Raw genomic sequence first — 14,530 nt, 5'->3', positions numbered from 1 at the left:
GAATGACCTTCACACCACTAGCACTGGGAATTTCAGGCACTATGTAGATCTTGTGGAAGTTAATGAAGTAGACAGACTTAACCAGAGATTAATGATTTTTTTTTCAGGTTATGTGTATGAGTAGTTATCATTACATGAATAACTAGAAGGATAAAGCATCTCTGTGCTGAGCTAGCAGAATTACAGTAGGCTGCAGTACAGAGCAAATGTCTGATTAGCTAAGTACAGACCTGATAGGAAGGGGGTGCAATGCAGAGAGCAGGCTCTGTGTGGCAGCTGCTTACTGACTAGTACAGACTCCATTGCTGTGAAGACTGTGTTTGTACATCTTCTCATGCTTCTGTAGCCTGTAACTGCTAAGGCAGGAGGAATATAAAAAAGTAAAATAGGTGATGCCTTATTTTCTTCATATTACTCTTTTCTGATAAAGTTTTAGTTTTGCATGGATGTTGGAATTTTCAGATTTTAATGCTGCTAAGGTATAATTTAAGTAGTAATTCTTCCAGGGGTTAGGGAACCATTAAAAATCTGTGTTTGTAAACACAGTAAGGGCGAATACTTGCAGATGCTAAATTTCATGGTGTTTAAGTCTTCAGTCTTCAATGAGTCACTCCTAATGCTAAGTGCAAAGCAATACTGAAGTATGGATTGCAATTCACTCATGTGGAGGTTGGGTTTTGGTTTTGTTTTGTTTTTCTTTGTAATGGTGTAGAGTGAAGACTGTCCTAGTCCCAAGCGACAACGCCTTTCCCATTCAGTCTTCGACTACACAGCAGCATCTCCAGCCCCATCACCACCAATGCGACCATGGGAGATGACGTCAAATAGGCAGCCTCCTTTGGCTCGACCCAACCAACACCACTTCTCAGGGGAACGATGCAACACACCTGCACGAAACAGGAGGAGGTAAGCAAACTGTGTAGCTTGGGGAAAAAACTTCTTATTCTTTGCGATTTTAGCTCAAGGAAAGCGTGCTTTGCGCAGCACTGACTAGATTACGTGTGGTAAACATGTTAACATTTCCTTTGAGCTGTAAGATAATGCAGCTGTGACTAAAAAGTTACCAAAGGCTTGTACATAATCTTGTAATTCATGTGAAAAGTCAGCTTGATGAAAAGAGTGCTCCAAACGTTTTATTATGAACCTAATTCTCTATTACTCTGCACTGAGGCAAAAAGCATGTAGCTAAGTGCGAGGAAAAATCTTTCTCATCAGGGTACTTTTTAAAGTGTTAAGAATTACTTATGTAATAACATCATTTGCATTACAGTCACAAATATTTTTGTACTTAAACCCAATCAAAATAAAGATGAGACATACCAGCTGGGGAGATGAGGAGGTTAACATAGTGTCAAACTGAGGTGGATGATTTATATGTAATAGCAATTAGATTTTCTTATTGGTTTTACCTTGTGGCTCATTAACTTCTCAAAGCAGAGATTTTGGAATAAGTTCAAGTGGTCATGGAAGAGAGAGACTGGAACTGGGGCCTGGATGCATGGATACTCTAGCAAAACATAAACCCACAGATTTTTTTGCTGTTGTAGTTAAATAGATTATCCAAACCAGAAGCTTCTTATTGCCTCACAATCTGCCCCCAAAATACTGAGTCATCTTATGCAAGTTAAAACACACTGTCTCTGTTTGCTTCTAAGAAATGTTTTAGTTTGGTTTATACTAAACAAAAAAGTGTCTGTCCTTTTTTATTAATATGAAATTTAGGCTTAAGATATTTAGCTAGTTTTCTTAGATTCCACAAATCAAATTAGTCAACAACGATCAGCCAGTAGTTTTGAAGCAAAAGAATTAGAGCATGCTAGTTTTGTGTCTTTGCTGCAACTTAATGAATTTGAAAGCTTTCAGTCAGTGGCATGTAAAATACGCAGCTCTCAATGCAGCTTGTCAGATTTAGGAAAGAGGTTAAATTGTGAACTTAAAAGGGTTGTTGTGAAGACAAAAGATCAGACCTTTCATGTAGTTTTCTACAGGGGTGCTCTGTTAGCAGCATTTGGCCCTCAAAATGATCTTGACCCAAATGGTTTGAACTGAGATGCCTAGAATGTGTGCATTTGGTCAGCTTTGTTTGGTGTCCAGTCAGCTCAACACAAATTTCTTTACAGTGTTCATTAACATCTACAGAGTTAAACAACATGCTTAACAAGCTAAATGCTAGACAGCAGAAACTAGACAGTTTGGATATACTGAGGCATGGAGGATAAGAATGGAAATACGTAAAGGGTGAATGCGCATGGGACAAGTGTCTGGACATTCAGATGCAGTCAAGTGCTACCAAGGTGGTAGCCTGTGGCTTTTGCAAGTAAGCCATTTGCAAAGCCATCTTAAGTCTTGACAGGAGCTGTTACGGTGGCTGCAGCTTTATGGACACAAACATTACACTTTCTGGGGCCAGCTCACCTGCTCCTGGATGATAACACAAGTTTTTCCTCTATCAGAGACATTTGAATGTCTCTTTTGTTCATTGCACTTGAGTCGGAGCACTTTTTTAACTTGGGTGCAGTGTTGCATTTGAACTAGCTCCAGGTCAGTTCCAGAATGGCATTGCCCCTAGTTTCTTCTTCTAGAACCAGGATTTTTAGGGAAAAGCGTACATACGTGTTTCTTGTTTTGCAGGAGTCTCTCTGAGTCTCAAGAGTACTCTGGAGTCATACCAGAGCTAATAGCCATTCTCATGGATCAAAAGTTTGATTCCTTAAGATCATTATGAGTGCATCTATTATTAATGCTTTAGGTGAGGTTATGCCTATGCTTTTGAAGCAAATTCTTTGTTTTCCTTGCTTTGTTTTTCCTTCTCGTTGCAGAATGGTTTCAGAGTTCAGGTTTTCAGGTTAAGATAAGATGACAAGTGCACTCTAGCTGCAAATGGTCATTGAGCTCAAGGGCATAGGCCAGGGCAAGCATAGGCAAAATCTTCGAAGTGTCTAGTGTGGAAATCACTGCCCCAATGGCATCAGCAGTCTCTTTTGTCCTACCTGTTGACTCCTGTCAGTCAAGACAGTCTGTCTTGAGTTTTTTCCTAAACTGGATTTTTTTTTTCATTACCTGCATTACTATTTCAACTTTACCTCTTGGTATCAGTGATTTTGTACTGCGCCTAACACTAAGAGTGCCCTAACTTGTTATGGTTTTTTTTATTCTGATTCACTATAAGCAAATAAATATTGCATTAATAAAGATAGCTTTCTGGTGTGAATTTGCAGAAAGATTATTTTTGTCTAGATATTTATATATAGTATAGATAAATTATGAATGTAAAAGCATGATGCATGCTTCTCTGTGAAGCAGAGAAGGCCATCCCAATTTATCTTTATCAGTCATTGTGAAATGGGGGAATCTGTACCATTGCTGTGCTTTACCTTTCATCTGTGCTTACTTTCCTCCTTGTCTTGAATGTAATTCTGAGCTAAAGAGATTCAAGAATGTCTTACTGCAAAGAAGTCACCCTTGTTAGAAATACTAAGATCTGCACATACTAACTCTGCAGTTATGAATACCTTTTGATTGCTGTCCTTACCTGAGGGTAGGAATTCCTGCCATTTTTTCACCACTTTCATCCTGTCTCTTTGTTTTAACCTGGCATTTACCATAGTTACACTATGCATGTAGTAACAGAGGGTTTTTTTTATGGCTCTTCTTAAAGACTTAAAGCACAAGTTCATTACTGAAGTTTAATAATAGTTTAGAACCATGTCTTGACAATTATTCTGAAGTAATTTCCAATAATTCAGAAGTTGATAAAGCTGTGTATCCAGATGCCCTGAACTTTGCTGACTGAAAGGATAGTATATGTATAATTCTGCACAGGAAAAAATCAAGCTTTGCTTTTTACCAGAGAATGATACTCCTTCATTCATTTAAAAAGACACTCCAGAAGTTCTGCTAGCCTTTGTTGACTTTTTCATAATTCTGGGTTCATAGAAAAGAACAACCAGGCTTTTTAACCAAGACAGAGGCAAGACTAGTTTTATGAGACCTACCTTGTCCCAGAAACCACCTTGTCTAAGTGCTGATGGCAGTTAAGAAAATTTCTGCTCTTCTAAAGCACTGATACTGTCTTTTGTAATTTTCCTCTGTTTTTGGAGCTTTTCCAAAGAAAAACCCTCACACAGGCATTTTTATGTTAAAATGTTCAGACCATTTATGTTTCATAGCAGAAAGCAGCAAATTTAAAACAATCAGAGACAGGTCTCCAAACAATAGAACATCTTCTGCATTACTAGGTCCATGATTAGGAATTACATATGCCAGTTTTACCTAAGGAGAATGTAGCAGTTGTATCATATTAATAATAAAGCAATACAGAGTGCAGCAAAAACTTCAGGAAAGAAAACTGGATTTAAGACAAAATACTTCAGTAAGAACATTAATTTAGGTTCTCAGTGGTTAGAAGAAACCACAGCTTGTGTGCTCTGCCATGGTAGTTTATAAAAATAAAGGAGGCTATGCATTTTTAAGTTTGTCTGGGGTATTTTTGCTGTGTTACAGCCTGGTCTTATGCCTTCTGTCTTACCTGTCGAGATTACCATTGTTTCAGTTCAAAGAGAGGCAATATTGTCATCAAATCTCCATGAAGTAGGGTAGAAAAATAGTGGCTTGAGACATATCATATGCTCTCAGTAGCATCTGAGTACTTAGTAAAGTGGTCTCACTTCCCCCAAGTATGTGTTTCATGCAGCAGGAACATTGGGCTCAACCTGAGAAGTATCTGGGATTTGCCAACAGGTTACAGGTTTATTTGATTTTTATTTGATAATAGCAGAAGTTGTGTTCCATGCAGGGAGGACATGTTCTAATAATTATCACCGATCCTTTTTGTCTCTTCTCTGCAGCTTGGATCCTTTAGCCTGTTTCATAAGTGGGAAAGCATTTCACCCCATGTAGCTTTAATTTGCTGTTGCTTCTGGGACCTGTAACTTGTGTATGTTGTGGAGATTGGAAGGCATGTGCTGAAAGTACTGCAAGATCATTTTGTGCTTTCAGTGCTTTCCCCTTCCAAATAAATGAGAAGTGACTTGTTCAAGACTTCTTATAGTAAGTTTATCACATTTGTGTGCATCATTTTCTGAGTGCTGAACCTGAGCCAGTGGTCTCTGATTTCTAGAAGTTTTGGCTCAAGGTAGTTGCAGCTCTGCTCAGAACATTCACACAATTATATAAGAATACATAATCAAATCCTACACCTGTGTATCAGTTGCTCAAAAGAAGTGTATGCTCTGGTCTAAATTTATGTACAGAAGTTCTTCACTCTGAAAAATAAACAGTACCACAATCATAATTTCCTGGGATCTTGTGGAGAGAATTTTAGAATGCACTCAGTTGTGTAGTGAACATGTGAGAGCTGAAAAATTAATTTGTTTCTTCAGAGAAGTCTACTGCTTTATTTGCTGTCACTAAGCAAAGAATCATTTTGTGGTGTGGTTGAAGCAAAGACCTGGGGAAATCTGTGATCATTTAACGAAGGATTTTTACCTAGGTAGAATAAAGGCATGGGAATGTTGCGAAGATTGCTATCTTGACTTTTGAGCCCTACTGTGGCAATCCGTGTCATTTTTTTAACAAGGTAATTTATACATAGGCGTTCTTCTCTTGGTTTCCCTAGCAGCTTTAAGCTATGCTCTGTTAAGCTTTTTCATACTGAAAAAAGTGTAATTTATAAGGATTCTATCAGTTCTGTCAGTCAAAAGTTTTATTCCAAGCTAATAAACTTGTTCTAGTGAAATTTTCCAGTTTAAAAAATTCCTTGATATTTGATTCTCTTGAGGTGTTAGTTATTAAGAAGGATTTATGTTCTTTTTATAACCTCTATTTTTTAAATTCATTTCCAGTCCACCTGTTCGACGTCAGAGAGCAAGGAGAGATCGTTTGTCTAGACATAATTCTGTTAGCCAGGATGAAAACTATCACCATCTCTCCTATGGACAGCAGCAAGCAATAGAAGAGCCCCGAGCCTTCCGCCCACCGAATGTATCTCCTCGTATGTTGCACCCAGCTGCTCACCCACCACAGCAGAATGCAGTGATGGTTGACATTCACGATCAGGTAAAATTTTTAGAGCACAAACAGAAGTCTGTTCAAGTGGTTTTTGGTTTGGGGCGGTTTTTCGCACCATTTTCAAGATCCCTCTCCTCACCAAATAGTTCACCTTGTCTCATAGCTGACAATGAAAGTCACAGGGCACTAAATTCTATTTGACTTCTTACAGAGCGGTGGTTTTTGTTGAATATTATGTGTATGAAGCATTGCAGTAGGCAGTGAAAAAGAAACCCCAAAATGTTCACACTTTTAATAAAGATTACTACTTACCAATTTATACTTAACAATTTGTCAATGCACATATTTTTCTATGCCTCTGTCCCAAACCTTTGAAAACCTTTAGTTTCTTGTGATAAAGTGATACAATACTTACTAATTATGTATTCTGTTTCACATGAAATACCTCATCTTAGTTTAGGAGTCACTAAGGAGTTAAAATGCATTATTTAGAGGTGGAACTCACAATGCCTATAGTCGGTTGCCCACATAGCAGCAGAACTCATAATAAATTCATTACATAACTGTGTTATCTGTTACATAACTGTATATCCAAGCCTAATCACCTCCTCCTTAAATTATATGAAAAAATTATATACGTAGTTGGTCCAGAAAGTAAACTATTCCTTTCTGTGACAGCACTTCATATAGAATTCTGTAACTGAGAACCTGTAGAAGAAGTTTTGGGTCTTTCACTGCAAGAGGGACATTGCTTTGATGTCCTTGGAAGAGCAATGGTACTGGTGAAGGGGCTGGAGTACAGATCATACGAGGAACAGCTGAGGGAGCTGGGTGTGTTTAGCGTAGAGCAAAGGAGGCTCTGAAAGGACCTTACCAATCTCTAAAACTGCCTGAAAGGAGGTTGTAAGCTGATGGGTGCTGGTTTTCCAAATTACAAGTGACAGGACAAGAAGAAATTGTGCCAAATTGCACAAGGGTAGTTCAGGTTGGATATTAGGAAAATTTATTGAAAGGATTGTCAGGTATTGGAACTGGCTGCCCAGGGAAGTGGTGGTGTCACCATGCCTGGAGGTATTTAAAAGACTCATAGGTGTGGCAATTACGGACGTGATTTAGAGGTGGCAGTGCTGGCTTAATGATTGGGCTTGATGAACTTAGAGGTCTTTTCCAACCTAAATGATTTATGATTCTGTTGAGGTAGCCTTTGTTGTTGCCTACTAAATTAACAGGCCACAGCACAAGTACAGTAGTTGCTACATAGCCGGGAATAGACTTGGCTGCATAGATGTCCACATTGGAAGCTGCCTGTGCACAGAATGCAGCTGTAACATCTGTGCTTAAAAGCTGATTTGCATTCAGTGCAGTTAAATAGCACTGGTGTGTCATACTACATGTACAGAGCAGTTCTCAGCAGGGAAGTACTTGTGTTTGGGACTGAGTGAAAGGATGGAAGCCAATGCCATTCTAGCAATCTCACGAACTTAAATTTTTAACAGTTTTTGGATGGGGATCAGATAATGCTCTTGCTTTGTGTTCTAAGTTCATGACAAGTCTGGCAGAAGAATTTTCCATCCCACTGGCAAACACCGCCTGTGATCAGATGCCAGTATTTCCAGACTAACGGAGGTCTTCAGTGATGCTAGGTTCCAATTCAGGGGCATGAACATTTTGAGAAGTCATTTTTTTTTATGTATAGCATTGCACTTACACCCAGATTTTGTAACAGAGCCAGAACTGGTGCAAATTCAGTGTCTTTCCTGAGACTAGTTTCTGTCATTATTGATACATAGGTTGAGATTTTAACCTGTGTTCAATGATCTGTGTTCTGTTTTGGTCTCCTTATCTGGTTGTGCACTAGCAGTTTGGTAGTTAGCTCTCTTTAAGCATTCTCACCTTCCTGAGGAGCTGTTCTTGTTCCGTTTTAAATAAGAAGGTTCTGTTTTGGCTGATCATGAAGGAAGAGAGAGCTTTGAAATAATTACTTTCAATTCTTCTGTGCAGGCTCACTCTTAAGCCTTATCAGTTTTATTAGGGCATGGAAGTGTTAAAAGATTGCTCAGTGGTAAAAAAATCCAAAAAAACAAAACCAACAACAAAATTTAAAAAAAACAAAGTCCCATGGGGTTTCTAGGTCCAGAATATCTTTGGATCTTGATTTGATGATTAAATTTTAGAGATTGCCACTAATTAGAAAATTGGGTTACGTGGTTTCCTGATATGAATCTGGGTAGTTAGGGACTGCTGCCTCTTAGTCGTGTTAACTTTCCCTTTTCAGCTTTCTAGTTAACTGTTCTGTTACTGAAATTAGGAATGTATCTTAAATGCTGGCTTGAAAGTGAATAAAGAGAATGGTCTCTTTGGAAGAAGGAAAATCTGGAAAATCGTTTTGTTGTTTACAGATACAACAACAGATGTATGTATTAACTCTTGAGTTGATGTTAAATTAGTCGCTTCAGAACTGAAAAAATTCTTGAGCTGCTTGTAGATTAGTTTCTATGTGGGAGTTAGTACCTTCGTATTTCATAAGAATTAACCTGAGGGAAAGAAGGGAGGGTAGGCAAGCTTAGTAGTCTGACATGCTTCAGAGTGACTAAGGTGCCACTGAAGTTTTAACATGTTAAACTGAGAGATCCCTCTGGCCCAGAAATTCTGATGAATAAATCACATTCTATTGATAAAAGCATTTTAATGAACAGAAATTACAACCATGTGGCTCCTTTTACACTTTCTTTATAAATATATTATTTTTCTGATCTGTAAGTAAAAGCTTATTGTGCTCTACAACAGTGTTAAGACTTTGCAGTAAGTTATTAAATACATTTTCTTTTCCTTTTGCTGCAGATCCATCAGGGCACAGTTCCTGTTTCCTACACAGTGACAACTGTGGCTCCGCATGGGATACCACTTTGCACAGGCCAGCACATTCCAGCCTGCAGCACGCAGCAGGTCCCAGGGTGCTCAGTGGTTTTCAGTGGCCAGCACCTTCCAGTTTGCAGTGTGCCTCCCCCAGTAAGTGGGTCTCTCTAACTACACCAGCTTCAATCTCTTTTTCTAGTATAAATCTATAATGTCGTACACAGTACTATATACAGCATCTAGTGAACACTTTTGATGGTATAATGTTGGTGTCTGCCCGCAGTGTGTAACTTAGCTTTTCCTGAGGTGCATTCTGTGACATGAATAAGCCTGTGTAGCACTGAAACAAAACCCTTGATATGACCTGTGTATTTCTTTAGGCTGCTTATTGAAGAGTAATTTGCATTTATCATGCCTGGGTACCATTTATGCTCATGAGAGGCAATAAGGTCTGCAATATGCTCCTGGCTAGTCTGGAGTATTAATGAGAATCAGTTCCCCTTACCTGTCAAATTGGTGAAAATCTGTTACATAAGCTGGTGTGTTATCCCTAGGGCGGCATGAGAGACAGCTAGTTTCTTCTGTTTAATGGTGGTGTTAGTGGAACAAAGCAAATTCAGAGTAAGTACCCGGAGACTGGAACAGTACCTGCATAGTAAATTCAGCAAGGAAAAAAGCAACATGTCCTAAGAAACAACAGAGAAAAACTGAAACTATTTGGGCTTAGGGAAATCCATTCAACCAATACTAATAATCTTACCCTGTGCTTTGAATAGGTAAATTATCTGTGCAATTCATAAAGTGCTTTGTAATTTAACAATGTGGTTGTCCTTTTAATACATATAGGAGTAAAGCTCTGGTTTTTGTTTTGAATGTACAACAGTTAATCAAGTGTGGTGAGAGAATAGATCCAGTAGAAGTGAATATAAACAGTTATGTTTCTGTAGCATCAGCTGGAAGACTTTGTGCTTTCTTCTGTTAAAGCATAAAATTGAGGAATAGTCTTAAGTTAAGTGGAGACTCCGTAAATTGTCTGGTGCTCTCCTGCTGCAGTACTAACTTCCAAGTAAAGAGATTCCACAATGCCTCTAAACTTTTGCTTCAATGTTTGACTGTCCTTGTGATGAAGAGTTTCTTCTGTATGTCTGCTTGAGTTTTCTTTGTTGTATCTTAGTCCCATTGGTCCTTCTGCTCTTTCAGTTTGCTTCTTGAGGAGGGCTTGGATTCTTCCTGTTGACTCTCAGGAAGTAGTTAGACACAGGGTTAAGGTTTTTGCTTAGTTTTCTCTTTTTAAAAAAGAACAAGTCTAGTTCTGCTACTTCTTTTGTGCAGTTTTTTCAAGTCACTGGTCATTGTGACTTTCACCAAGACCTGGTAATCGTGTTGCCATTGTCTCTGTTTGGCCCAGGGATTACGCCCGGGACTTGAGATTAATGTCACAGTTTCTGAATGGAGGGGCAGAATCACTTCACTGGTTTCACCAGTTGCTTTCTTAGCCGTGCAGCCTGGCATGCCATCAGCCTTTTTGAGTACACTATGGGTATTGGTATTGTCTCTCTCACTGCATGTATAACTATGAAGTAAACAAATGCCATTTATTAAATACCTTCATCAGTTTTAAAAGTTCTTCAAAGGACAAAATGGCATCCAGATGGACATGGACAAGCTTGAGAAAAGGACCCATGTGAGAATCTCATGTGATTTAAACAAGACCAAACACAAAGTGCACCTGGTCATACCAGCACAGGCTGGGGCTGTGCAGATGGAGAGCAGCTCTGTGAGAAGGATTTAGGGGTGCTGGGGGATGAGGCTGGACATGACCCAGCCATGGGCACTCCCAGCCCAGAAAGCCAAAGGTGTCCTGGCTGCATCCAAAGCAGCGTGGGCAGCAGGGGAGGGAGGGGATTCTGCCCCTCTGCTCTGGGGAGACGCTGCCTGGAACCCTGCATCCAGCCCTGGGGTCCCAGCACAGGAACTGCATGGAGCTGCTGGAGTGAGTTCAGAGGAGGGACACCAAGATGATCAGAGGGATGGAACACTTCTCCTGTGAAGGTAGGCTGAGAGAGTTGGGTTTGTTCATCCTGGAAAAGAGAAGGCTTTGGGATACCCTAATTCCAGTACTTGAAGGGAGTCTACAAGAACAGTGGACAGAGACTTTTTACAACGGCATATAGTGACAGAACAAGATGGGAAATGGCTTTGAACTGAACAAGAATAGGTTTAGATTAGATATTAGGAAGAAATTTCTTTACTTTGAGGGTGGTGAGGTACTCAAACAGGTTGCCTAGAAAAGTTATGGATGCCAAGTCCCTGAAAGTATTCAAGGTTGGGTTGGATGAAGCTCTGAGCAACCTGGTCTAGTGAAAGGTGTCCCTGCCCAGGGGGTTTGGAACAAAATGGATCTTGAAGGTGCCTTCCAACCAAGGTCATTCTATGATACGTCCAAACTGAAGAACTTTTTAAAAGCTTGAATGAATAAACAGGTAATTTTCATTTATTTCTGCTTGGAAGCTAGTGTGGTCTCATTTGCTCTAACTTAAAACAGTAACGTGGGCATAGCACAAATCAAACATTTCCAAACATATATAGGAGCCATAGTAATCTTTACAGTATAGATAGAATTCAATAGAATCCTATTTCAATGTTTCCCAAAGAATCTCATGTTTTTAAGAAGTCTGTGAGATGTTCTACCTGCAAATTTATCTTGAGCTGTTTCAGAGGACAGTTTTCAATTTAGTAAAATACAATAAAAATGTATTATAACCATAGAAACACTTGTTTATGGTATTTATTTTTTAGAAAAATGATGTAGTACCTGAGGGAAAAGAACAGTCAGCATTTAAATTAAAAATAATAGTTGGATCAAATTAATCTACTAGTGTTTTGGTGCATTTGGAGGTTTGTGTTTGGTCATGATCATAGCAGATTTAGATGATAGTTTCACCTCCATTACTGAAATCTAATTTTAAATTAATTCTTTTTACGATTTTATGCCATTATAGTCAATACGTAAATGTACGCTATGTGACATTACTAGTAAGAAAAAAAACAAGAGATCAAAACTGTGTCATCTTTGTTTTCCAGATTTGATAGTGAATATCTTAATTAAATGCCCTTGTAATTGTTAAAAGTGTAAAGAAAATGCCTGACATTCTCATAATGGATCAAAGCACAACAAAAAGGAGAATACAGGTTCCTTGCTCCTCAATATATAAAGGTGGAATGCCACAAAGCACATTCCTGTTCCCCTGCAGGTCCTTCATCATTTTGTTGATCAAACGTTAGTGCCCAAAGTTGCTTTTGTGCTAGGAATTTAAAAGAGGAGAGAAAAAGAGCTATTTGCTCTCGTATCTGTTACTAGGGAGCTGCTTTTAGAGCATAGGGCTCACCTGAAAGTGTAAAACGGAGCAGACTGTATGAATTATTCATAGTATATGATGCAGCAGAGGTCTTTAGGCACAATCTGACAGCTGAGTCTCTCACTTGAATCTAAAACTTAGTGGTTGCAAAACCATTGCTTTGGCAGGTTGTTTTGATGATAATATGTGGGAAAAATAAAATTAACTAGGATGACTGTATCTGCTCATTACTTAGAAACCTGTCTAATCCTGGAGTATTAAAAATCTGGACTCATGGTAGCCTCATAAGCACCTAGCAGATGTCACATTACGCTACTTCCTAGAGCCTGTTCTGTAGTAATCACTGTTCCTTGGGTATTTTAATGAGTTGTTATTATTTATGTGTATTTTAGAGACTTTTTCAACAAGATTAAAGAACTGCTTGGTTACAATTACATCTTTCCATAATAAATACATAGAATATGGAACATTGTGTAGGGAATGTTTGTGCTACAAAAATGTATTGTTTTCATTTTATTTCAGATGCTTCAGGCGTGCTCAGTCCAGCACCTACCTGTACCATATGCAGCATTTCCACCTCTCATTTCTAGTGACCCATTCCTTTTGCATCCTCCTCATATCTCTCCACACCACCCTGCTCACTTACCTCCTCCAGGACAATTTGTTCCTTTCCAAGCACAGCAGTCACGGTCGGTAAGTAATGCTTTTTACCCCACTCTCAGTAGAACTCATGGGTTGGATGGGCACATGATACCTGATTGAGGAAACAAGGATTTTCTTTCAAATTGTAACCACTTGATACGAAGATGAAAAAATACTTCAGAAGTTCAGTTTTTCCCTTCAGATTTTGTCATTGTCTGCACTGTTTCTCCACAGGCTTTTACTTCTCTCAGAAGGATGGGTATTTCCTTCACCATTGGGTATTTCTTTCCCAGGAAGCAGAATAGAATCCAGAGGAGGTTGTGTAAGCATAGTAGGCATCTCAGACAAAAGCTTAGCAGAGAAAAAAGCACAGTGTTGCTTTAATTACATGTTTCTTTTGTATTACTTCTTGATTAATTCTTGAACGAACAGTCCTTTTCCTAGGACATTTTTTTTACACTTAGGAAAGTTACTGATATTGTTGCTTAAGTAGATTTGGCTTAGTGAAACAGACTGTGCAAATATGGGAAAATGTGACCCTGTTTTGGATTTAGAGGGAAGTCAGGTTTACTGTTTCGGCCTACCATTCTTTCTCTGTGGTTATCTGAATACTTGTCCATTTGTTTGCCTGCTGAGTAGAAGATGCAGATATTTCAGCAACACAGAAATAGGATATAGCTTTATTGTTGCAAAGACTACTGAGACTCCTTTATGCTATGTGTCCAGTGTGGACAGGATTTTAATCACTTCATTACAGTGATGGGAGAACAGTTTCTGTCATCCTAATAAAGTGTTTCTTTGTGGTAGAAGTCTTTACGAGACTTAGCTTTAGAATATGTGTGGACTTAGGTTTTAGCTTGAGTTGCTTACTTAGGTTTTTAACTAGGCTTGCCTGTCAGCTTTCACCTCTGCCAAAAAGTTTGCATCATAGGGGTTTAAGAATATCTTGTTTGTTCTGTGTAACAGGAAGAAAGACTATTCCTTTGGTTCCAAACACAAGGTGGCTTTCTTAGCTGATTTTTTTGAAATAGCGGAATTCAGCGTCAGTAATAGAAAGGGGTATTTATGAAACAGTGAGAATTCCTGGTTGTTTCTTGAGCACTTTTGGACCTGACTGATGTAATAGATTTGACTAGCAACAAAACTAATCTGTAATCTCCTGCTTCTGAAACCTCAGGACTGCTTGTTAGGACTGCTTGCATGAACCTCCAAGGAAAGCATCTGTTTGGTTGCTGGGTATCATTATCAGTTTTATCTGCTGGAACCACCATGATTCCCCTCCACTTTCCAGTTTCTCTGACACAATCTCAGTTCTTGTCAGTGGTTGATTATTTTTTTCTCTCACATGTCGTACAATGAGAGCAACCTGGCAAGAAGGAGAGCAAATATCTGTCCTGAAAAATGCAAGATACATGAAATTACAGCCACTCCTATATTTGCTAGATCACAAATTCCTGGTCTATAAGCATGGCCAGCTGGAAAAGGTGAATTTATATCAAATATGTAGTGTTGTCTTTGCTTTTTTGGGTAGTGTTAATAACCTAGGAATTGTTCACAGAGTTATTATAAAATTAATCATGGCAGCACAGAATATACAGCTGGGACTGCAATTCTTTATTGGGGAAAAATGTTATCTCTATTATTGCAACAAAGACTATCTCTGG

The 14,530-nt window shown here is 38.8% G+C and overlaps 1 protein-coding gene across 6 annotated transcripts in view; it reads left to right on the top strand.

Moving 5' to 3' along the window:
* The window catches only part of RNF38 (ring finger protein 38), a 107,538-nt gene that overhangs the window by 77,781 nt on the left and 15,227 nt on the right, over positions 1 to 14,530 (top strand). For all 6 annotated transcript variants that reach the window (XM_063422042.1, XM_063422047.1, XM_063422043.1 and 3 more), the window contains 4 exons: positions 713 to 906; positions 5,844 to 6,057; positions 8,851 to 9,018; positions 12,747 to 12,917. In XM_063422042.1, coding sequence (XP_063278112.1) covers positions 713 to 906; positions 5,844 to 6,057; positions 8,851 to 9,018; positions 12,747 to 12,917 — 747 coding nt within the window. The remainder of the gene's footprint in view (positions 1 to 712; positions 907 to 5,843; positions 6,058 to 8,850; positions 9,019 to 12,746; positions 12,918 to 14,530) is intronic.

The sequence above is a fragment of the Prinia subflava genome, chromosome Z (assembly GCF_021018805.1).
Source record: "Prinia subflava isolate CZ2003 ecotype Zambia chromosome Z, Cam_Psub_1.2, whole genome shotgun sequence".
In the NCBI taxonomy this organism is placed as follows: domain Eukaryota; kingdom Metazoa; phylum Chordata; class Aves; order Passeriformes; family Cisticolidae; genus Prinia; species Prinia subflava.
Note: the sequence above shows the minus strand (reverse complement) of the source record. Positions and strands in the feature narration are given on the sequence as shown.